We start from the raw sequence: 27,318 nt of genomic DNA, 5'->3' as shown, positions 1-27,318 counted from the left end.
AAATGATTGAATGTCGTTCATTTAATCATGATTGATTAATGGTTACATTGATCATAACTGACGGCATGTTACTGTCATTGGCTGGCCAACATTAGTAAACTTCAATATACTTTTGTGTCATTTTCGTAAATATAATTTGATTGAGACTTTAATATTTAAAAAGAAATCAAGCTAATTTTCAAATTGTTTCATGGTATAAAATAATTTCTTGATGCAATTTTTCCGGTATTCTTATATACTTCCTCCCTTCTAGAATAAATATTTTTAAATTAAAAAGATGTTTTAATGCAAGATATCATCAATTGTTTTAAAATATAATTTTGATAACAGTACTAATCGGAACTGTAGGAAAATTAAATTTGAAATCGATTTGCCCATTCCCAAAAATGGGAAAAAAAAAAAAAAGTTTTAAAAATTAGGTGACGAATATAGGTACAAATTGTATTGGCTCGATCTAACAAAGACTAAAGAAACTGTAGTCCCATCAATCAAAAATTAATACAATTTGATAGTCCTAGGACAAGTCCTGATCGGTATTTTGTAGAAACTACAAAAGCTGAAATTACATAATAACTAATATATAGTCATTTGAGTTGTTGAAGTAACATCATAATTTCTAACCTCTTTCAAGTAGGAGATGTGTGACTAGAGCATATTTTTATACGTTCTAGCCATCATTATTTATTTTATTCGTTCTTATATTCTTCAATCCTAGAAGAAAATAAAAAAATAGCTTGGATCGGAGGACTAAAGGACCGATGTATCAGTTCTAAGGACTGTAGAAGAGTATAAAAGATCGGACTGATCCAACACTATACAAAAATGAATTCAAATTTTATATAAAAACATTGTCTTTTTCTTAATTTTTCCCTAACACCAAAATATCCCTGTTATATAGTTACCCATATTTATTAAATATAAATATATAATAAATATGGGCAATTCTATGAAAATGTCAACCTCACTATGAAAAAATAACATTTGATCAATATATTCATGCAAATACATGTTTTTCTCACTACAAATATGAGACTCAATTCTGTAAACATCTATTTTCATTGAACAAAGTTCTATGACTTTATTCATGCCAGTATGACAAAAAGAAATCTTCTACTGATGTCTTCTACTGTTTTGTCAATATGTAAATCAGTTATGTACTTTGCGTCTTTCCATTGGCTGGTGAAACGTGCTGTTATGATGCCTGTTTATGGGAAAACTCATAAAACGTCCATAACATTTTTTAGGAAAAGTTGTCATAAAACATGCATTTTCAAAGCAAAGCTAACTTTTATAAAGATGACATATTAGCAGTAATTGTCATCCTGTTCTTATTTTTCGGAGGATTACGGACGTTTATTCTCGACACAGCTAAAATTATATAAGATCAAGCATGAAAAAAATAAATAAATGTACTTATATTTCTTCTTCTTTTGAAGAGGTGCCCGCCCTTCATAGCAATGGGAGTGCATCATGTCGAGGTTGTGTCATGAGAACGGATCAAACACAGGATGTATTCTACTGCTCAGCCATCATACTTGCACACTTTTCTCTCTTCAGCTACCAGAATCACAAAAAGACAACACAGAAACCGAAATTCACTTCCTACTTGAAAAATAAGCATTTGTTGATTCCATTAATTTTGATTTTCTCATCATAAATTTCTTAAATGTTTTCAATATGAATTTAATGTGCTTTAAGCTCTAGCTTTTTAACTTGTAAACAAAAAAATAAAAATCAACAAATAATAAATCCCTGAATGAGAGTGTGATAATGCGTGTGGATTATGTATTTGGTTGAGTGTTGTGTGTGATAGAATTGTGTGGTTCTGTAGGAAAGAATGAAAAGATAACATACATTATATATGTGCACAATCACTTACCAGCAGCTTTCTCTGTAACTTTCTTCACGAATTGTACATCCTAAAGTTTGCAGTTTCCAACATAGGACTGCGTTCTCTCTGTCTGTGACAAGCAATATTCCTTAACAAAGCAATATAACTAAACAGGAGTCGGCTCTCCAGACTGGTTTGACCCTTTAAATGGGCCAATGAAGTGAAACATATGTGGGTAAATACCTATTTATCATACTGTTTTTTGTCTATATCAAATGTGTGAAATCTTTTAGCCAAAAATCCAAAATCCGTAACGCCAATGTTTTGTGATTCTTTCTCTAACAGGAAAAAAAGTTTTTCTTAGAATGATTTTTGGGTATTATTAGTCTTTGAAAGATAAATTCACGTGTGTTCAGTGAGTCCAAAAAGCTTGTCCATTTCCGTAACATTTGTAACGCTGGATATTTTGTCACTTCTCTTAAAAACAAAACGTTGAAAACATTTCATATTGCAGGCTTATGTTTATACGAACAGGTGTAACTAAAATATGTATATTTAATTTTCTAATGCAAACCAATAGCTTGTTAATGGTAACCTTAGTTTCCAAATTTCTCTCTGAATATCACGTTCATAACGCTGGAATTGCCAATATGCAAGCTATACGTAGTACACTTACAGCACCTATATAGTTATCATGTTTTTACAAGCGTGTAAGGTTACTAATATGAGTACCCAGCATTGCTCGGAGTTAGTATGCGTCGACAAACAGACGAAAATATTTGCTTTAATAATATTAGTAGATATTTACTCCTGTTATGTCATATTTTTAAATATAAGGCACTGAGCTTTAGCTACACATATTTTCAACAACATTTTCCATGTAATCTTTATCTACTCAATTTAGAACTATTGGTAAGAAATTTTTTACAAGTCTTGAGAGACAACCTTGAGTCAAGTCCCCTTTTCCTTATACGAGACCGAGTCAAATTGCTAGCTTTTGAACATAAGTTCAAGTCAAGCCGCAAGTCTTTTAGTCACTGACAGGATTTTTTTTAAATAGAAAAAAAAATGGGATTACCACTTCAGACTTTTTCATATAAAGAGGCCATGTTGAATTAATGAATATAGTAGCACTTTAAAAATAATGGTTTGTAGTAATGTAATACTTATGATGTTTAGCAAATCTTGTAATTTTAAAACCAATTCATACTCATATTTGATCATTGTTATTATTGATTTCTTATAAAAAACCAGTGGTTTGACTAAAGCATGATTTATTTTTCTACATTAAGATAATGATAGTATCTCATAATAATTTTTTTAAATCGAAATCAGCAAATATAATGCTTAAATATTTAAAGCCAAAAAAATGGTGAGTGTCGAACATATTTTTTTTTTTACAACAAAACATTGGTTTTCAAAATTTGATTTGATAGCTCAATATCATCAAATTATATATTCTATGCATTTATAGGTTTGGTAAATTTCAAACTATAGCTCTAAGAGCAAAGATTATCAAAAAAAAATTTGTACTATGCATCATAAAAAATAGCTACAAAACCTAAAGCTGGATTGATTATCAGATCAGAAATTTCATTTAATTTCCAAAGCCGAATCCCTATAACTTTAAACCAATTAATTGTACAGTTATTATGTAACGATCGTTTAATTTAATGAACTTTATAACTAAATTTAGCTAATAAGCTGAAATAATTTACAACTACATTTTCCATAGGCTTAAAACTCCCATCAAATCCCTGGAAAACGGATCCTAGGATTCCTAGAGAGAACCCTACTACTTATATATGTATGTATAATAGGATAAAGGAAGTATGATGATTAACTACTTGAGTATTCATAACTAAAATACTTTTCTTATTATTGGAAAACTCTTTATTACTGTGCTAATTAAATCGCTTTTATTTGTGAAAAGATAAAAAATTGAAGACTGAAATACGTTCCTTTTGACAAAAAATAGGATTAACAAGGTTTCAACAATTTCTATGAATATTTAGAGGTAGCTCAACTTTTTTAACTTTTATAGTTTTAAAATTTTACAGATTTTTGGAAAAAAAACATGGTATTTTGTCTTAATATCATTTGTATACTACACATAACAGCTTCTTAGTAAAATTAGTTAAGTTCTATCAAAAAAAAAAAGTTATAAATAAAATGTAGCCACTTTAGCCACAGTTTTGTCTGTTCATCAGTGAATTATAGTCAATGAGTGGCTACTGATATCTACAAGAATTTGCAAATACATTTTTCACTTAGATTAACGAAAAAGTGCCAATTTTGATTACCTTAACTTTGATGACCTTTTTATGACCTCTTACTTTTAGGAAAAATGTCTACATAGCCAAGTTTGATAAAAAATAAAAAAAAAGCGTCAAATCAAAAAATATCGCAATTACTATTTAATAGGAGCTAATTTTATTTAAAAATGACCTGCAAGGTCATTTAAGGCCGAGTGTAAGGAAGTGTAATGTTCCAAAAATTTAGGATATCTTATCTTTTTTCAAAACTGTTCAAAATTTGCAAATTACATTTATAGACAAAAACAATATTTTTGTATCTAACACTCTAACTATTCAAAAATTTAAAATAGCGCCACCCTTAGAATGGAGAATTAATTTAAGAACAATAGTATTGACATACTATTAATAAGATTGATAATCTAAACAAAGGACCAAAAAGTGCAACGCACTATTTGATTAAAATCTTGTTAAGTCCTGTATTTTGTTACTACAAGTAAAAACACTGTTAGGAATACTGGAACTTTTGTCTTGCTTAAAAAAATTATTTGGAAAAAACTCTTTCCATTGGCATGTAGGCACAATATCATAGTGGGATTGTTTTTCAAGAATGTTTGGGAGACAAATCTTCTCCTGAAGCTCATTACATAAAAAGATTCAAAGAAAATTGGAAATCCATCAATAAAATGAAGTATAAATACTAAATTGCAGATAAAGAGGTGGCTAAGCTAAGCAAACGACAAGGGACTTTTGACTTTTATATCGAACTTCCTGAGAATAAATTTTCAAGGGATGATAATATGAAAAGTTTTTTTTAAATATCATGTTTATAGAATTTTTTCAGAAGAACATACATGCTTATATATAATGGGTGTAGAAACAATAATGAGACTTTCTAAAAGTACCGTTTTGAATAGGTGTTGTTGATTAAATCTTAAAGTTTCGATTATTTTTGAATAGCTTCGATTCTAACGCTTTGATTGATGTACATGTTGTCAACAAAAATTATGTAGTTTTCGCAATGGAGGCAAGCAGAGGTAATTTAATCCGCACCGGGATTGTCCGCATCAGACATCATGAAGGCCTTAAAAGTAATCAAGGCCACAGTCTGTCAGGTCAGAAATCGTTTGGGTAATGGGGACAACCCCAATAGTGGAAAACCCACCAAAGTGAAGCCTGAAGATATCATGGAGGCCTTTCAGGTCAAACCAACGATGAACATGTCAGAGTACGCCAAGAAGAAGAAGATGCAATGGTGTACTGTACGCAAGAAATATTACAGAACTATGATAAAATTTTGAGTTAAAAAAAGGAAATAATTTTAACTAAATGAGCAGTCGTAAAAAGGTGTAAGGATGAGTCGAGTTGTCATTCCTTTAAACAAGTTTTCAATTACGTATTCATGTAAGGACCATTACACAAAGAAAATGGTCACAGGAGTACTTACAAACTTAGCAGTTGAACAGGAGTAGAGAGAGGGACTAGTTGACACACTTCAGTAAGTTTATAGGAGTTGTGATTGCTCGCTTTCGTGGAATGACCACCTATTAGTACTGTAATAGATACCTATCTTTGACATTGATGTGTCTAAGCTGTGATACATTTTCAAAATTTACAACCTTAATGTAATTTTTTTTCAGGTTTGATAATTTTCTTCTTCAGTTCAAAGTTTTAGTTTATACTCTTATATTACTTATAATTTATATTTAATTTCTTGGAGAAAAATTCCAAAAATTCACAGCTATTCATAAAAAAAAAATTTTTTTTGAAAAAAAAATTAAAAACCCACAGTTATACACAAAAAAAATTATTTAAGTTGGAAATAAATTTCAAACATTAAATCAAAATGCAGGCTACAGCCTCTCTTCTCCACGACTATGTTATTATAGTTTGTTATTAAAACGACATAGAATGAAGCCGTCTGGTGGCAAATTAATACAACTCTCTGAATATTATTTTATATAAAATATAGGGGTACATAGACTGCGCTGGGAATTTTTTACTCATCATGCGCCATTTTTTTAGACAACTATTTGAAACAAAACGATACAAAATTTCAGAACACCTAGTAGATAATATAATTTCTTTAGTTTGGTCGTACCCTATTTAAGTATCATGCATGACGTAAAAACAAAAATATATCTTCAGTTAGCGATTCATAATGATGAGAAGTTAAAAACAAATTGTCTTGCGTGACTGTTATTCTAGATGCCGTTTCACCCAATATCCAAATTTCCTCTTGTCAAAAATGGGTAAGTCGACCAAGAAACCTTTCAAACTATGTGACGTCTTTTTAATTTTGTATAAATTATTTTAATATTTAGTTCCAAGGCCTTAAGTAGATATAAAACTATTTTTATCGTAACAAAAAATGAAATAGAGACTAGGGTTTTAGACACTTTCTTACTAATAAATCAAAACTTATAAATATATTTGTTGCGATATTATTTTTTTATATATATAATGCCACTTGATCCGTTTCATGATTGTAGATTAAACCAAACTATCCGTTACAATACAAATCTTTTGTACATGCTTATTTTTCTCAATATGATCTTTTAATGATACTCCATAAATTATAACAATTGATTTACAAAAGGATAATATTCTAAGGGACCCAATTGGGAAACGATGTAAATTAATTTATTTGTTAATTAATAAAGTTATCATACATCAGAGAAATGTTATTCTTATAAACACAATATATTATTCGTTTCATAATTAACTCAATAATAAGAAGGAGTTGTGAGGATTGAGACTCGTGTCATACTTAACCAGTCTTAGAATATATTATTCAATAAAGTAATAAGACACATAAATTTTATTATAGCCTCACATTGATCTTATTATTATTATTTATTTTTTTATTGAATGGAGGTGTCTATCATCCAAGGGAATAATCTCCACCACCATTTCTTTCCTCTAATTCCAATTCTATTGCAATTAATATTTTGATCCATTTTATTTTTTCCTCCCATTGACTTGTTATACTCTTTTATTCCCGATGTCAAGTCAATTTCGATAAATTAATTTTGTTGTTTGGATCATTTCTTCACTTTACCCGTAGGATGCTGGCCAAAAATAGACAGTTACGATAAGGTTATCTTTCCAAAGACTAATTTTCAATTTAAAATCCAGTACCAGTACTATAAGGTGTAATAAAACCTGCTACCCAGCTTCAGCTTAGATTGAGCTTTTTTACACACAAGCACTTCAGTGTAGTTCTAATGACATGATGGGACAACAAACAGTTACTGAGATTAAAAGATTGCATCATATCATGTCTTGTGATGTGGAAAACATTTCAACTGCAACATTAGCTTATTGATATCTTAGATAGCTTTAAATATGAGATAAGTTTTTGATATGTGTGATGTCTAAGGTGTAAAAAAGAACATAAGTCTACACTAAAAAAACATTTGACTGGAATTCAAAAATAACGTTTATTTTTTATAAACTGGGGCAGGATATTTGATATAACAAACAATAGTATGTACATTACCACTTAAAAATAATACAGATTTTAGCTGAATAAGGAAACGATATTTTCAGACTTTCAAATTTTTCTAAAAAGTAATCAGTATAATTCTTACGTAGTTTACATAACAGTAAAGAAATATAATACAAATAAATATGGATTCTTATGAACATAATACATTAAAAATATATCAATCAAATGTGCTGTTATTGACATATACGAAAAAATAAATTTACAATGTCATTCAAATTGTAGCAACTACCAGTATTTAGACATCAGGCTATCAGCAGACATTTTCTCAAACTGTCCCACGTTCTAAGACAGGGTATACTTGATGCACCAGGGGGCACAGGATCTATGTTGGACAGTCAAAAGATTATGTTCATAACAAATTGTTCATTAATTTATTTAATACAAACGATATTTTCCCCTCAGTAGAATAAAATGACTAACATTACCCAACAACTTTAGCAATGAAGGATACATAATCATCTTAAAATAAACATACTACTTGATACAATAAAATCTGAAATGTGATTATAAAAAAATATTTCTTATCCTCAGAAGAGCTGCAGCCTCCAAGAAGTTGTGCTGAATCTTCTAAGCAGTGTCTCTTTCCACTCTATAGTTAACTTCTTGTGGATGTCCTTCTTCATAGCCATCCGGATGAGACCGTCTTTTCTTTTGTGGAACATGCTTCTTCTGTGTTCCCTGAGCACATTTTTGAGGGTTGAAAAATAATTTTCACATATTACAGTTGATGCTCCGAAGGTAAACTCAGCTTGAATGTTTTTAGCACAGTAAGCATGGCTGCTAGAGACTCCCAGTATCATATCAAAATATCCTTTGTAGTTCATTTTATTTTGCCATTTCGTACTGCAAAAACTGCTGTGCTACAGCAAACTCAGCTTCCTTCATCTCTATGCCTATTAAGTCAAACATTGGTCTCAGTTTGTTTGTGTTAAGGATATCTTCACTCCCTGGGTTTAAGGTGCAAAAGCCCTTCACCAGTTGGTTGTTTCTTACGCTGAATCTTGCTTTAATCTCTCTTACTATAGTATCCAGAGTCTTTTACACCCATTCTTCTTTTCTGCTTCCTCTTAACAGTGACCAAATGTGGTGTCCACCACATTTGGTCACTCAAGTGGCTTAAAGTCGTTGCTCGTTTCTGTGAGGGTGCTGCTGGAGTTTCTGTGGTCTGTCTGTCTTGAGAGAATTTCTCCCAAATTGTGTCAAACTGTAAATCGCATCTCAGCTTCACAACATACTTCAAGGCACTTTGGATTAGTCTGACACCAGTATAGAGGTCTGTGGATTTGGCTTGGAGTGCAGTGTTGGGAGGATCAAGCAAGATCAACATTTGATGCGTCATGTTGGCAATGAACAGGAAGTTGGGCTGAGTAATGGCCTTCAAAAGCTCTGTGTCCTCCGTTTGCATCTCTGCTGCACAATTCTGGGTGCTTTCAATCCCGCAAAACAAGTGGACAATGTTGTGAATTGATTTCAGGATCACCGTCACTGTGGCAAGGCAGCTTGTCCCCCGTTACTCAAATAACCTCTTTAACTTATCTTCTGTGTACACTGCAGCCACTGTAGGTTTCTTGAAACACTTGGGAGCGAGGGGAAAACAATGAAACTGCGATATCAGAAGACATGGGATGCACCACAACCTTATGCAACTGATGATTAAAGCAGTGTACGTATGGCACCTTTCTCTCAGCAATTCTTCCAGCACGATTTTCTGCATCCCTCCGTCTACTTCATACATGACACTTGCCCATCGTAACACTGACTGAGCATTTACACTGTATTTAACCAATGTTTCTCAACTGTGACGAAACCAGCTGAGTTAGAGACTTGGCATCCCATTGTTGGGTAGTGAGACATTGAGAAGTACAAGAGTATCAAAAATATAGTTGTTTTTTTTGTTTTGTTTGGCAAAAATGTTTTTTAAATTTGCAAATAGAACCTACCACAAGAATCCATGGCGCGTTTTTTTGTTTGAGGGTCTACCTCAATAATGATATGAAAATAAATTTGTCATTTTTTTGTCAAGTGTTGTAAATAAAAAGAATGAAGATATATCTAAAGTACATGATCTATACAAGTTTATTAAAGAATTATCTTGTTAATTCGAATTAATATGAATTTAAACATAAAAACGTGTACTGTGATCATACGATCATACTAGGCGTGAATGGGATAAGCCTCTGTAATAAATTGAATCCTTTAAAAAATGATATATTATACCTGGGAATTCATAATCTCAAATAGTAGTTGAATATTAAGGATATTTAAAATATTACAGTAACATTTTAATGCAAAGGTACAGACAAAATGCAAAACCCTTAATTCAACATTTAAGTACCGGATCTAGGAAATGTGTTTCCAATGCTCCCTCTATAATGGGAAGTAATTAATAACCAATACTACAAATAAATATTTTAAATCTCTGAATTGCAACTCATCTTGGACTCAAGGTGAAAAGGCTTGAGACTTGACTTTGTAATTAAAAGATTCAGACTTGAATAATACTCGTCGCTTAAGGCCCACAATTATACTTTACATATTTAAATTATAATTTGAAACAAATTTTGTATATTCTCAAGTAAAACCAAATTCATCAAGATATTGGGAACTATTGAAAGAGCTTTTTAATTCAAATTAAGATGATCAAATTTGATATTTTTACTATTTTTTGATTTATAATTGTTGGAACTTTGAGTTTGTAAATAATAAGCATTAACTTTCTCACAAAATAAAATAATAATAATTTCAACTCAAAACATTATAAAAATGGGTTAAGAATCTAGAAACATTAGTTTTTAAGTTATTTCATATTATTAATCTGTATCTATAGCACTATTGAATTCAATTTCTGACTCAAATAGGACTCGAAGGAAGGAAAAAAGTAGCATAGTGAATAAAAATTTCAAAAATATCTCGTGGATAGATTTAGATGTGTAAATAGAAAATTATAGTATGTGTACCAAACAATAATACAGATGAATAGTCATTAATAAAAACCAATAACAGTTATTGTTAGTATTAAACTTGATACGAACCGGAAATGAAAGGATCACTGGAATGAGATGCATAAATGAAGCCCTACGGAGTTTCTGTCTCCCTGCTTCAATGTAATCTTTTAAAAATCTATGCTTAAGCTTATAATATCTTGAACATAAGTTCAGTTAATACGTAGTATTCAATTAATTATTTCTTTGAAATTACAAACATTTAGCTATTCTTACTAACATACATATATGAAATGCACGTTTATTTCCACGTTCTATTTATTCACGAGTTTTAATGTTTTGAAACTATCTTTGAGTCTTAATTTTAAGTGTTCTTTATAACCCTTTCCTCAAACAAATAATAGATTTTGTTAGGATTATATCAACTGTTTATAAATCTTTTTTTTTTTTTTTTGATAGTTTTTCTTGTCAAGGCGTTATCCCACTAACATGAAAATAACAATATTTTTGTCAATATTCTATTATCTTCACTTACCTTTTTATGGTACTTTAACCATTTATCTGCTAAACTAAAATAATTTCAGGCTGATTTTATTATAATCCATAATATAGGATAATGACGTCTAATTTAAGAGATTGTGAACCATATAATTTATACATTTCTTACCATGGTATTATTCCAGCATAATTAAAGAAAATTGCTCGAAGGAAAATTGACCGAGGTGGAATATTGTTAACATAAAGCCTAAATTTTAGTTAGTTTTGAACATACGAAGTTACTCATAACTAAACTTATGAAACTTTTGAAATTGCATGAAATCAACAAAGTTTTGTCTAAAAAAGACAGTTTAGCTATTTTAAAATATATTTTTTTCATGTACTTTTATCATTAAAAGGTCAAAGGTACTAAGTAAAAACAAAAACAAAAAAAACACACACACACAACTTTATTTTCATTCACAAATTCATAAAGGAGACAAGTTCAAAATATTTTGAATTCTTAAAAAAATGAACAGATTGAAAAAAACTAGGCTGAATATACCTGTGTCTCAAATCTTCTAAATAATACATAGTTTTATTTAAAATTGCCCAAAATTTGGGTTTTTCATCGGATTCCCATGTTGAACCAAACGATTTTTTAATTTGATAAAGGAACTCCCAATGATTGATTTATATTCCAAATACTTAATTAAAGAAAAATATTTTTTTTAGAAACGCAGAGGGCTTTGGGTAATTTTCCTAGTACCGGATAAGGCACCTACACATAGACCCACTCCAGCAAATAAGGGAGTTCTTCTTCCGAAATCGATAGGTAAACACGCAGTTGATGGAAAAGAACCACCCTGGCATTTAAGGAACAATAAAACTCTCAATGTAAGAGAATTCAAAGGGAAAAATATGCCGATATTAGAGAATACTACGTTGATAAAAGTACTATGAATATCATACCTGGAGAAAAGGCATTTCCTCATACACCCTTCAATATCAGGAGTTAAAGCAGATTATATCCTAGAATGAAACACGTCTTCCATAAATGTTTTTTTTTTTGTAATTCATGAAGAAAAAAAAAGTACCAAATTTGACAAAAATACAAAAAAATTTCATTGTCGTTATAGAAACTAAGAAATAATCCATCATTTACATAATTTGCCAACTACTAAAAATAATGAAATGTAGATCCTTTATATTCAATATGAACATAAACGTTTTACATATTCATGAACTATTTAATGAGAAAGACATCCTTTATTCTATTTCAATCAAGGACTACTTTGATGTTATTTATAACTCGTTTAATAGTTACTTTAGATGCTTTATTCCAAGTCAATTATTTGATCGAAATTCAATTTAATGTGTATTATTTATGCAATGATTAATTATTTAAATACTATTCAACATTTTCTTTAAATGATATAAAAATAGTAATTTGATTTTTTATAAATTACTCTCTTTAGAGCATACATGGGATACCATTGCAACAGACAAGATGGCGGAGTTATGCTATTGAGTTCTTCCCTAATCATGTAGATTAATTCTCCCAACCTAACACGCCTTGGTTTTTTCCTGTTTCTAATCATGATAAAATGGCTTGTAATTCACTTTTTCATATACAACAAAGACAAAACAACTTGTCCAATTTGAACGGATGTAAAATCAAAACTAATTAAAGTATCACCAGGAATTTTTCTGTAATTTCCTCCTAAGAAATTCCACATTCAAAATTGTTAAGTTCTACGTTCTATTATCATTGTTTTATTCAATTTTACATTTTTGTTCTAGTTAAGTAACAACATGCTGTATATAAGGTTGTAAATCTAAATCAATTTTAAGTGTACAAGTTTTTTTAATGTCGACTAACTCAACAGTGTTTATTTTTATTAACTTTCATTTTGGAGGAAAGAACATCTAAGTATAAATTGTAATTACGAGTGTGTGTGCTCATAAATGATGGAGAACAAGGATTTGCTAGAATGTTATAAGTAAAGATGTGAAAATTGTCAAAATCCTCTTGAGCGTTCACTTAAACAAAAGTATGGGTTGTCAATCTGCAAGATGTTAGTATACTCGTATTAATTATGTCTCCCTATTTTGACAATTGCAACGTAATAGCGAGTAAGGGACAATTGGTACACTTTATTTAGTTCGATTTTTGAATGGATATGTTGTCTATGAACGTTACCGACATATACTTTTCTTTTTTATTTACACTCAGGACATTTTTCCATCTGTTGTAATAAGTGTAAGTACCGAAGGACTCAAAGTAGAATTGAGGATCGAAAATTTAGTCATTCCTGTCCATGTCCATGCTTGATACAGAGTGGGGTCTGTATTTATTACTTACTCGCATAGATGCTTGCAACCTGATATAATTAAAAGTCATAACAGCTAAGATGTGCTTCCCTAAAACATTTTTGTCAGGGTTAGCATCTTAATTATCGGGGGGTTGAACAATTTACATACTAATATATAAATATAATGTTATGTATTCATTAGAAATGAAAAAATATTGTTATAACTCACAAGTAATGTTATGATTTAACCAAAATAAATCAAAATAAATTTTTTGTTGAATGGAAAATTTATATTTACATATAAAAATATATATAAATCATGTATGTATGTGTCTACTTAAGCTATTCAGTAATTTAAGTACATTGCTACAATAAATACACAAAGACATAATCAAATTATGAACGATGCTGTAGTTTCTTTATTCTGTTTATTTTGGAAGTCGTTTAATACATACATAGAATATTGTTGTAAGTTTTTTGGTTATAATCTACAAAGATCACAAGGATTGTTAGAAAAAAACAACTTATATCATACTTGTATGGAAAGAAATATCCCATAAATTTTATTTTGTATTCATAAGTCCAATGTCATATTTTAATGAAGGGATTGTAGTAAGGGAATAATAAAATAACTTCTGAAAGGGATTTAAACTACATCAGAGTAAATTTATTGTAGTAAATTCAGATTTTATCCGAAAGTATTTTCCTCCTCCTTGACACAACTAAAAATGTTTGAAAATCTATAAAAATATGAATAGATCATTTTAAGCTTAACTGACTATCAAAGTATTTAGGCATGTAAAAAAAAAGAAATCCAAAGTCAACATGGTAACGCTGACGGTTGAGCATAAAAATTATATAATATAAGTATGTACACTCGCTACAATGTTAATGTAGATATTCAAAATTTTGCATTAAGAAATATTGGCATGAAATTTCACAACAACTCATAAAATATTTAATTGTTTTGATGCAAAAAGTGTGGTGTATATAAGTTTGACCCAAAGTTATGGCCAATTATGCATTTTTTACGTTTTGCTCTACTTTGATCTTTCAAAATTAGTAGCCTCTTTCGAGGGGCAGATATAATCTTTGTACCAAGTTTGATCAAAATCGATTTGTAACTTTGGGGGTAATCCTGGTAATTAACAAACAAACAAAAAGTGGAAAACATAACCTACACTCAACTCCATTCCAGAAGTAACTAATGCATATATCACATAAAAATTTTCAGATGAATCAGTACAGTTTAAAGGGAGTTATGATTTAATTATTGATTATTTTCATCACTTTAGATTAGATTCATTCTTATTTTTATACACTAGAAATAAGCCCAAAAAAGGTTAGAGGCTTGGATTTATTTTATCTTTTCAAGACCCTACTGCTTTAGGGTAATTCTGTAGTTTGTGTAACGGATGTATTTGTATATAAATTAGAAATTAAGTCCTTGTAAAACTTATATTTATTTAGGAATATGTAAGAATGAGTAAATATTTATATAATTATATTTATTTATAACTGTATTGACATATGATGAAAATGGCTTTAAGCAATATATTGATTTTGATGTTTCAAATGATATACAAAATAGGATAAAAAATGAATAAAAACTGAAATGAACCATAAATTTGAAGAAAATAATTACTAATATTAAAAAATAAATTATTTTGCTTGCCTTTAAACCATAACCTTACAAGCTCATAAAACACGAGGTCATCAACCTCTTTAAACTCTGAAATTGTGTTAGATTTATTAAACCATTTTTGCTATATCATAGAATAAAGTAATGGCGGAAAACTACGACCCGCGGGTGGCTTCATATGATCCAACAAAAAGCTGTTAAAAACAATAAAAGTGATTCAGGTAAAGTTTATATATAATAAATATTTCTAAATAGTGATAGGAGGATTCCAAAAAAAAATCAAAATGCCGGTTCCGATACCAATTCTTTAATATTTTAAACAAGTTAAAAAATACTATTTGGCTATGAGGAGCGATCACAAAATTATATTGGGGAGGGGGAGGGGGGAGGCTTTGTTTAAGGATTTTTAAATCAAAAAAATTTATAAAATCTTTTTTTTTTTTTTCAATTATTAAATTTCTTAAAAAAGAAAATTTCAAAAAAAATTTCTTGAAAATTTCAAATATTTAATTTAATTTTTTGAAAAAAAAAATATCAAATATACAATTTGATATTAAATTTACAAAAAATTACGAAAACCCGTACAAAATCGATTCATTCAAGAAAAATTTACAACATTTACAGCTGTTCTCAAAAAATAATTTTTTTCATAATTCATAGTTGTTCACAGAAAATGAAATTTAGTAATTTTTGAAGAATCATATCCAGAAAAGTATGTTTTTTAATTTTGTATTTTAATTAAAATACTTCATAATTTGTAAAATATAATATTAAAAAAAAAAAACAGTTTATTTTTCACAATGGCTTTCCCAAATCATCAATTACTTTTTTATAAGCTGTTTATTTTTACTCCTTATTTGTTTTTAGATAGTTAATTGGTTCAACTAGGATTAGCTGTTATAAGCTGTGAAAAATAGCCTCTCAGTTGGAACAATTAGCATATCATTTCTAGAGTTTTTTATTAACTTTTTGAAGGGAAGGTTGAAATAAAATCAAAAATCAACAGCTGTTTCAAATAGATACATTATTTCAAAAAGTACATTTTTAATGTATTGCTGATTTGAGAAAACCTTTGTGAAAATCAACTTTTTGTTTCATTTTCAATATTTTATTTAACAAATTATTAAATATTTTAATTAAAATACACAATTAAAAAACATACTTTTCTGGATATGATTCTTCAAAAATTACTACTTCTTCAATGTGGCCTTACACTGAAAATTTTACTCACTTCTGGGATAATGTGTCAATAAATTTTAAATAGATTACTGGCAAAAACAACTGTTAGAACTATCTATATACTCATTCCATAATTTTTTTGGTACAAAATATTAAGTAAAAAAGGTGGCAAATTCAAAATTAGATTAAATATTTATTCATATTTAAATGTATATGTGTATAACATCTAACTCCATAATATAATGAAAGTGACTCCATATTGAATGTATAAATTTAATATAGAATATTGAATATAAATATATATATGAAACAAAATTTATAAATTTTCAAAAAATACTGAGGAAAGGTCTCTTTATACTTTTAAAAGTGAAAAAATAAATAAACTGTCATATAAGAAAAATGCTTATTACTCTTATAAAATTTGGGGATATACGTTTCAAGATGGCCGAATGAGGAAGTCACGTTATATAAGTACATTTGAAAACAGCTGACAAGGGGTGAATGATGTACCGATTACATTCTTAATCAAAATATATATATATAGGAAAATATTTGTAATGGAGATAATTTAGAACGTTATTTTTCATGGCTTTTGTTTCTAATATATATGTATATAAATTGGATAGCCTATTGAAAAGCTATCATTAAAAACAAAGAAAGCAGATGAATTGTCACATGTCTGTATATAATTAATAAGAGAGATCCCCTCTGTGTGGTTCTTTCATACAAATGAAACAACACATTGGCTGAGTCACTATCTCCCGCCCCCCACCCCCTAAGTCCTTTTTAGATCAATATTGTTAATCCCAGCTGTATCTAGTCAATATGGATTCTTCGTTTATCAGTGTTTTTTATCGTCAAGGAACATAGTCTTGTTCATGAAGAGTCGGAGATCCTTATCATTTTATATATATGTACTGAAACATACGAAGTATCGTTAAAGTTAATTTTAAATCATATTTACATTAAATAAGCGAAGTAAATACTCAGACTCAGATTTTCAAACCTTGAAGTAAGGAAAAGTTTTCAATGTATTCAGATTCTATCATAAAATGACATAATCTTTATTGTATCTCAAAACTTTACCTCTAAAACTAAACAGAAATATACGTCCAGCACATGTTAATAGTTTGTCAATTATTTCTGGCAAAAAAAAAAATAATAATAATAATTCAATTTCAACCAATCAACGCGCATAACGAACAATAAATTACTCATTTACTTTATTTTTTGGTCGGATCGGGTTATGAAATCAAAAAAGCTCCTGTAAGTGATAATGATAAAATTAAAAGTTTTTATGTATTACTAGATGAACGGTGTGCTTATCTTTCTCTCTGGATAAAAATAATAAATATGCGGATAGAATTTGTCTTGAATACAATGAAAACTGGCTCTATTCCTTGGTAAAACTATTAGTGATTGTGTGAGTGTATTATAGAAGTGCCAACGCAAGTGACTCATTACTGATTTCAATCATCTAAGGATATAGAACTAAGGAATCTTTTCCTTCCTCTTTCTATGTTCTTCCATCTTTTTTCTTCAATCGCGCCTCTTTCTACCTTAAGCATTTAGCACCTAAGTATCTAAGATACCCTTTATTCCTTTCAGGCTCTGATTTATCCAATGAGGTAAAATATATTTCATTACCTTATTTTTTTATCAAAATGGAAGGAAATCCAAAGGATCGTACGGATGAGACTCCTCTTTGGTAAATAAAAATAAATTATCTTACTCTAAAAACTTCCAAAAAAGAGAGAATAATGTCAATGATTAGTTAGAAAAAATTAAACTGAGCTCAATATTCAGTTGGGATAGTTGTAACTTTTACAGAGTGAGATATAAAACGGGCATATGTGTATATTATAATCTGTATATATGTATACAATATAATGTGTGTGTTTGTCCTTTATGGGTGCCCGCACTGTTGGGCGAAGGAGGCTGAAACTTGAACCTGGTCAGGGAATGAAGAGCTTGTCGGTTTTTGCAGGGGTCAAATAAGGGGGCATGTTTTATATCCAAATACAAAAATGGGATTTGGAGCTCAAGGAGACTAGATAGGGGTTAAATTATAAATCAAAAAGTGATTGACGTCTCAAAAACAAATATAACAATAAGAACGTTTTCGTAATTTATACAAATTCAGAAAAGTAAGGAGCAAGAAAGAAATCGGTGAAAATTTCAGTTTCGCCTTTTTTAAGATGCAAAAAAATAATATTAGATTTCCCATTGATTCGAATAAAGTTTATAGAAATTTGTCTGGAGATTCGTTTGTATATAAGTTTGAAACTATAAAAATTGATATTTAACTGAAATATCTGTCATTTTCTGAATTATTTTTGCATTTGTTAGTCGAATATTCTAGTGCTCTTTTGAAATAATGTGTATACCTGTCCCTAACAACAATGATCCAGTCTTCTTCGAAAAGAAATTTTCAAGCAGACCAACCATCATGGGTGGGGATTTCAACATAAAGCTCAAAATGTCTAGAGATTTTCACCCAAATTCTGTAAATGACCTTATTCTTGTTACTAGAGCACTACAGGCTAAAATGTTTTCGTTTGGATTCTGTGATGTTGGTGTTGATGTTCTGTTGTGATTATGAACGATTTTACTCATACTTTCTATACACAGAAGAAAAACATTCTCGGAAAATATATTTCCCTATTGATTTCTTCTTGTTTAAGTGTTTTCTAAACGAATCATTTTTTTCTTACAATGTCATTGACACACAGTTATCAGATAATAGAGGCATTAGTTCCCAAATATATCAGAAACTAAGAGATATGAGAAATAAATGCCGATGGAATCTCAACTCCACATTCCTCAATGACCCCAAGACAATTTATATTATCCAGAGGAGATATAATCCAAACATTGATCCAAACTTGAAATATACTTACGCTAGTACAAAACATGCTGTTATAAAACAAAAAAAAACAAAAAAGAGGATAAACGAAAGAACTACAAAAAAATGAATCACTTTTTACACGGATTGGTGAAATATCTGATAATCCTTCATTAATGTAAGTAATATTTTCTCAAACAAACAAATGCTTTGACTACACTTACAACGATGGAGAATATTATTGTGAAGAATGTAGAAGTGGACATGGAAAATTGCTTTCGGTTTCTGAGGATGACATGGATTTTTTAGAGGAGCATCTTACGAAATATAAATTCAGGATGAAATAAGTACGAATGAAAAAGTTCATAGATCATCCAGGGTATCTAGTTTTACCCTTGAATTTTATAAAAAATAGGCTAATTTTTCAACGCACATTTTACTCCAATTTCATTAAGGAGTTCTAGTCGATGGTAAGTTTCAGAAATTCTTCTCAATTAGACGTATTATTCTCATTTCTATGCAAAATAAGGATGAAATATTTTTTTTAAATAACACCCTTTGACTATGAAAAACTGTTAATACAAAATGTTAGGCAAACAGTTGAACAAAGGTTTGAAGCAGATATTACATTTGGCCCAACATAGTTTTATGAAAAAAATAATGCATAGTATAGCTTTTTACTTTAAGGAATGTGTCTTTAATGACTGTTGATTTTTCTAAAGCTTTTGATACATTCTCTCACAAATTAATTTATGAAATGTTATTTAAAAAAAGGATTTGTTGATTATTTCGTTAGGATGTCTGGAGTTCTTTTACCCAAATTACAAACCATAGTTAAGTAAGGAAAAAATCAGCTATATTTGATAATAGAAAAGATGTGTGACAATCCTCTGTGCTGCTTTTTAGTATGGTTGTCGACCATTAAAGCCAGAAAATTTACATGGAAGGTGACATTATTGGTTTTTATGCCCTTTTCTCACACAAAGTGTCTTTGTTACGTGGATGACTTAACTATAATTTTCTCAGGGGTCCACTACAAATTATAAAGTCCTTTAAGAGAACTTTACGTCTGCTAGATATTTTTTGCATATGGTCTGTCTAAAAATGAGGTACACAAATGAAAGTCTTAGAAGGTTTCTAGAAAAGTTGACAACTATCTAGGAAAGAATGCAAAGACTATCCAGGGGGGTCATTGACATCTTTTGCTCTTTTTAAAAGTTCCTTACGTGGAAATTTCCTACCAGAGTTTATCTCTGTTATATGCAGTTCCGGAGCAGTGGAGTCGATTTTGTATTCGAAACTTCAAATTCAAAAGAACTCATTTACAAATTGGTCGTCGAACGATACAAATTAAAATTTGGGAGTTATTTACCAGTTCCAAGTCCTATATTTCCAATACGCCTTCGATTGTATTTACTGGGTACGTCATATTTTAGAAATTTCAATCATACTCCGACATGTGACCTTTTCCTAAATATCTGGAAAAAGGGAAGTAAATCACCCTATAAAGAAGAGGTGGAGTGTTCTATTTTTATTTATTTTTGACTATCTTTATAAAAAAAATGACTTAAGTGTACCTAGAATACTTTTCGATAATCTAGAAGTAAGGGCAAATGTGGAACATTTTATTTTTTTTAATATGAAGAGAGATTATTTTTTTACTCTTTTACTGTGAAAAAAAGGAGAAGATTATTAACGCAGCTTATACAAAGGTTTTGATATCTTTGGTATTTTATTTGTTGTGAAACGTTACCTTCATGTTTTAAAACGGATAGTCTTTTTATAAACAAACTCTATAATTCAGTATGTTTGACAAGTTTTTATTTGATTTATTCGTGATATATGGTTTTTTGTTTATTCTATCCGTTTAATTAAATTTTAGTGCATTTTTTTTTAGTTAACGTATTTATGTATATATACATTGATATCAATAATTTTATTTTCATTTTACTATTAAATTGAAATATAGATATAAGCCTTTTTGGACAAAAGAAAAATAAAAGGATAAAATGAAGAATATTAGAATTAAGGAATGATTGAAAATTTATTAATCTTTTTTAAAACAAAAGGATTGATACTCAAATTTCCGGTATCTCTTTATTTTCTAAGCAGAAGATTTATATCCCTAATGAGTATTGATGTAAAATATCTCAATCGATCTACATAAATAGAAGTACTGTAGAAAATATCATTAATAAAGTAAGATAACCATTAGCTTATCAAATACTCGCATACATTAGAAGATACTCATTAGAGTGGCAACACCTAGCGGATAATCATTTTTTTAGTTTGTTCATACTCCATTGATAATATGGTTATAACGAAAATCTTTGAACTGCATGAATTTATTTCCTCTTTTTTATTATTCTCCATAGACAATCTTAACCTCAGGACCGAGGCTTAAACAAAATGGTTAAAAGACAACCACGTGATCATTTTTTGTATAAATTTAGTTGGATTTGAGAATATTTTATTGTCTGCTAGGGGTGCAAAGAGAGGAAAAAATCCATACCTCACGAGATAGGCACATTTGCTGTCGGATATTTTCATTAAAAAAATAAGTAAACCTTGCTACATAAATTCTCATTTTTCTACTAATAAGTATTTACCTACGTGTATTAGGGCAAAAAACATATCTCACCCATTGTACTTTTATTATGATTCATACGTATAAGAATGAAAATTATGAATATCACCTTCTGAATAAAAAATAACTTCATATCTTCTATTTAAATCTGTAAAAAAAAACATTTTGCATATTTTAGCCAACTTCTTTTATAGCAAAGTTGGTGATACATACATATTTAATGCTTGATAAGATTTTGCATTTATTTAAGAAAATATTAATATAATTATAATAATAATTAATAAATTGAATAGGATTACATCAGTCTTTAGTTAATCAGTCACATCGAATGATATATTTTATAGAATTAAAGTTACATTATATGTATCCATATACGAAATATGACCTTTGAAGTCTACTCTCATGGCTTTTCTACCAAGTCATGTCTACGTGAATGTATTGAGACTTGAGAGAAAATGTGTCCAACTGATGCAGAAACTGGCTCAATTGTGAACCTCATTAAACCAAGAAGAACCTAAAAATTATAAAGAGATTTAGTGATTTTCATTGAATATTTTTGGTAAATCTTACTTTTCTTAAAATGGAAACGATAAAGTCAAAAATCTTAAGAAGAGGAGCAAGAACCCAGACATAGAGTACTGTGATGATAGCAAAGATAAGTCCCCAGATAATAGAGGCAGGGATTGCAATGATAGCGGACAAAAGACGGTATAAAAAGGTTTTAGTTTGGCTAAAGATAACAAAAGATAGCTTCCATATGCAGTCAAAGCCATGAGAAGAGAGTGGCTCAGCTAAAACGTCATCAAATCCGATCTGTAAAGAAAAAAAAAGGGTTTTGAGATTTGAGCTATATATTTTTTTTTCTCCCTATATGTAAAACTAGACGAATCGGAAGGATTAAAGTTAGTATCTATTAGAGTTTGTAATGAGAATAAATAAGCAGAAACGTCTATTGTGACAATCGTGACTATATACATACATATACCAGGAAGCCTATTTTTTTATTATTATTATTTTTTTTTTTTGTATTAAAGTGTTTTTTGAACCAAAGAAAAATAATTCAATGAAGATTTTTTCGTCGTTGTTAAACTATTTAATCTCTAAAAAAAATATATGTAAAAAAGAAGTCGTCTCAATACTGAAAACAAATTGAATGGTGCATAAGGAACATAAAAAACCTTCAGAATGAATGGTACAAAAGAATTTGTTTTTTTGTATATGTATAGTAGAGTAATGGTACATTCACTATATATGCATAAAGCTTCTATTTGAATTAGAGGACCATCACATTTTTTAGTTTCTTATTAAAATAGTTGTGACTTATTAATGACAGTTAATACCTTTTGGACCGCATTTGGTTTACTAAGTTTTGTTGTTAAGTACTAACACCTACCCATAACCTCTTTGATATGAAAGAGAACAAACTAAAACTACTTGCATGGACGGGTATTTCAAATTTTAGCAAGGAAAGGGGCCATTTTTGACATTTTTATTTATTTTTCTTGAATTTTCTTAAGACATTTACTTTATAAAGCCCCACAATTTGCAATCATAATAATCTTTTTAGAGAAAAGACAATCAATTTATCATCTATGTAATTATTGGATTCCTAAAGGGCACATTTAAATCAAAATAAAAGATTGTTAAGCCCAATAACTTTGAATTTGTTTGAAATTCTGATGTTTAAATTATGTTTATATTTCAATTAAGGGGACATAAACATTGTTTTAGGGCGGACACGGTCTCTTAATGCCCACATCAGTTAGAACACTATGATGAATAAACACATAATTGTTGTTAGCTTATTCGAGTTTACACTAATCATGAGTCCCAAAGGGGTATGTTCCTTCCCCTTTCAATATATCTTTAATGTGGTGAGATTATAAAGACGATTTTTTTTTACATTAAGTCCTAATTTCGTGACCGAATGTGACAACATGGGAATTCCCAAATTAGAAAGTATAGTTCAGAATGAAACGAATCAATTTTTGTCATACATAATTATTTCTCATTAACTGAACTGCTAAGAGGCAAATCAAATCTTTATTATGAAAAAAAAAAAGCTATGATATCATTTATTTTCCGTTTGACGTACAAAAATCGTTTTTTGAAGCACACAACGGTTGTTCAACTTATGGTAAAAAAAATATACATCATAATTATTATATATTTTTACGATCCGACTTGGGTATACATACGTTAAAAAAATTATGTGTGCTGTGCATATAACTCATATTAGGCAATATAACTGTCAAATCCTAGAAAGGAAATAAATAAATTATTCCTGCATTTTGGAAATTATGCGAAAAGGTCGTCAAAGGTCACAAAATATATGTACATATACGAGTATACCTATACACATAGGAAATAGATCCGTAAATAAGTTTATCTTTCAGGAAATTCTCGGTTTATTGAAGATACCGAGGATATTATTGGTTAAGGTTTGTAGAAAAAAAACAATTATAATTTCTTCATTTCATAATGAGAAGTTTGCATCCATTTGAGTACATAAAGTAATTAAACATATTTTATCTCAATAAGGTTGCAATAAATACATCATATTTGTATAATTATGAGTATGTTTGAAAAAATCCCCCATGAAATTTCCTTCTAATTCATCTTTTAAATACTACGTACGAGTGTACGATTTTTTACAGATTCGAGAAAGACAATAAGAAATTATAATAAATACTTTCAGTTAATTTAATCCGTTGATAAAGTTAATCAAGCATTATTACCAAAATGAGTTTTATATTAAGAAATAAGTATGTTTAGTTACGGAATGAAAAAGGTCTAAGGTCATCTAAGTTGAAATATTTATAACAAAATCTTAATTATCCCTTCTCCATTAATGATTCTACTACAAACAAAATCACGACTCCCCTACTAATTTTCGATTTTGAATGAAAATAAATGAAGGAGAAAACTTACGTCAATATCGCTATTAATGGACTTGCAATCCCTATTTTGAAGATTCATTCCATGAGAGATTACATCAATGTATGAGGGTCTCTTTGGACCACCATTGGATGTGGCCTTTTTCTTTTTCTTCTCTAAGTTCTTCTCGTTTCCAGAGTCTTCTTTCTCTTGAAGCTCCATTTCCAAATTAACAGACTCCTTTTCAGGGGTTTCTCCCGTCTTTTCGGGCTAATAGCAAAATGAATAGATCAGAAAGTTTTGCATTGCGCAATATATTCTTACCTTATCTTCCTCGGATAGGAGAGGCATATTTGATTCGTTAAGATTTAACGTAGAGTTATTCTTAGAGGTAGACATGTCTGAAAAGTGAAGAGAGGGTTCGAGTAAATTACGTAAAATGATTTGTAATCAAACGAAAGACTTAATCAATTATCACAAAGAAAACGCATAATGATCGAATAATAACTGGGAACTTTTAACCGGAAGTGTCTTTAAAGCAAGGAAAAACAAGAAAGGGAAATAATGATTCAGTCCCAAATGTAGTCATTTAGGGAGGAAGGGGCTTCGAAACATAATTATATATCAATGCAAATTATGATTGGTTTCCGTCTTTTTCGTTAGTTTAATTTTTACAAAGGAAATCCGTAGTAGGCTTGACAATAATTTTATAGATTAAAATAATAGGAAGAATTTTAATTTAAAATCTATACAACCTTCAGTTACTTCATAATAAATAATTATTCATCAATTTCCTTTATCATGAAGTTTCAACGTCTCCCCCTTTTTTTTTTAAACTGATCGATACAACAAGTCATGAATAAAAGATTTTCTCAAACTTTTAAAAGAAGTAGATTTCTATTTTTTTGTTGTTTTTTTTTTTAGCAGGTTCGACATACATTTCTTACTTTAATTACATGTTCAATACAGTATTTTCACCACGTATACCTTTATACATACATCTCTATAGATACGTACATTAATGCTGATTCACTCTATTTTATATAGTATAGACTTTTTCTAAGAAATTAAGGTGAAAAGAAAAGCAATTTTTAAATACATAATATGTCTATTATTTTTTCAGTCAAAATAAAAAGAAAACTCTAAGAGGGTAAAAGAAACAAAAAAGCCTACAAAGATTCGTTATTTTTGACAATACTATATATGTTTATTTTATTTATATAACAGCAATCTAATAAGGAATCTAAAAAATATAACAAAAACAGAGTAATATCTACACATCTGTCTAGGTATAATGACTGTTAGGTTTATCACGCCTGAATGTTTATTGTGATGTAATTATCTGATGAATAACGAAAAAGAAAAAAAGAACTTATGATTCTACTAATCGAAAATATTAGAGTATTGATTAGTTTGTCCATTAAGGAGGTTCCAAAAATCAATAAATGACTAGACGAACATCCCTTATATGGATATTTAAGTGCAGATGACCAAATAAACAAAGGAATAATTTTATACACGTCATAGTGACATATTTCAAATGTAAAACAATCAATCAGGGTTTTTTGATGCTTCAAAAAATGCAATTTGTTAATGGAAATTATTTCCAATCTAGGGAATTACATTTTACAAATTTATATCTTTTTACGAATTTCCTTTTTATTTACTATGTATATAAAATGCTACGATAATCAAATTTGCTGTAAAAAAATATCAATCATATTAAAATAGAGGACTGTTTTTATGTCCCTAAGCCATACAACTGGCGCTTTGAAGGATATATATGTAGATTGAAAGTGGAGTATTTAGACATCAGACCCTCAATTATTCCCTCCTCCCCATTTGACACAAAACGTAATGTACATATATTTCTCCGGTTTCAGGATTAAATGACACATGTGTATTTTGATTACTATTTTCGTTATTGACAAATTGCTAGTCCATTTTTGTATTTAATAGAATACTTATACATTTATAGAGAAAAACATTTTTTTACAGTCTATTAGACAAATTTACATATATTTAAAAAAAACATTCAAAATTCGGGGAAGAGATGTAATATTAAGAAATAAATTATCGAACATCTCACTGGGGATAAGAATTATTGAATCACTATAACAATTTTGTAACATACATTTTTAATTATGCGTTTTATAATCATATTTTTAAGAGACAAAAGGATTGGTTTTCTGGTTGTTCATTAGAAAGGGGTCAATTGCAATTTCGAGACTGACCATACAAGTGTAATGAGTACTTAATAGAAGGAAATGTGTAGCATAAATGAATCAATATTGAGATGATAGTGCACTATCAAATGACTTACAAAACATTTTCACATATATACTTTTTTTAAATCAGCAAAATGATAAACTTACGTACTTTAAGCAATGAAGTGAATATAAAAAAATCCTTTTTCTACGACTATACTGAACCCTGGGTAGGTTAAACTCAACTGTAACGGAAATGACTACATTTGAAGAAAGAAAGAAAAATCCGCGTATTCTATGACGCTTTGTCATGAATTATGGTGGAAGACATGTTTTAGTTGTTGTTATTTTCGTTTCCCAGAGGGATGAGGGTAAATTTCTACGTGAACAAACTCACCCTCTTCAGATTATCAGCAGCATGGGCGTGTACGCTAAACGTCCGTTAAAAATATTGTTTAACGATCTCATAAAAACACGCACACTTCCCTCTACGCGTTTTTTTAGGTCCATGCACAATGGATATTACCATTAGCATTACAAATGATAGATTGTATTGTATGTGTTATACCACTTATTGGCTTATAATACACATGTATGTGCAGGGCCTGTGCTATGAATTTTCTTGGGGAGGGAATTGGTAAATATTTTTT

At 29.4% G+C, this 27,318-nt stretch overlaps 1 protein-coding gene across 2 annotated transcripts; it reads right to left on the bottom strand.

Moving 5' to 3' along the window:
- Window positions 1-21,812: 21,812 nt before the first annotated feature.
- On the bottom strand, window positions 21,813-26,946 carry LOC121115702 (caveolin-1-like). 2 transcript variants are annotated; one of them, XM_040709814.2, is made up of 5 exons: window positions 26,841-26,946; window positions 24,786-24,862; window positions 24,516-24,731; window positions 22,155-22,397; window positions 21,813-22,098 (listed from the first exon to the last, which is right to left on the bottom strand). In XM_040709814.2, exons 2-5 carry the CDS (start codon window positions 24,858-24,860, stop codon window positions 21,985-21,987), a joined length of 648 nt encoding a protein of 215 aa, XP_040565748.1. In that variant the 5' UTR covers window positions 24,861-24,862; window positions 26,841-26,946; the 3' UTR covers window positions 21,813-21,984. The 2 variants fall into 2 exon arrangements, with proteins under 2 accessions (XP_040565748.1, XP_040565749.1); XM_040709815.2 differs by having other exon boundaries at window positions 26,837-26,937.
- Window positions 26,947-27,318: the final 372 nt, after the last annotated feature.

This window comes from Lepeophtheirus salmonis, unplaced genomic scaffold (assembly GCF_016086655.4).
Source record: "Lepeophtheirus salmonis unplaced genomic scaffold, UVic_Lsal_1.4 unplaced_contig_4419_pilon, whole genome shotgun sequence".
In the NCBI taxonomy this organism is placed as follows: domain Eukaryota; kingdom Metazoa; phylum Arthropoda; class Copepoda; order Siphonostomatoida; family Caligidae; genus Lepeophtheirus; species Lepeophtheirus salmonis.
The sequence above is the reverse complement of the archived record's forward strand: the minus strand, read 5'-3'. Positions and strand labels throughout refer to the sequence as shown.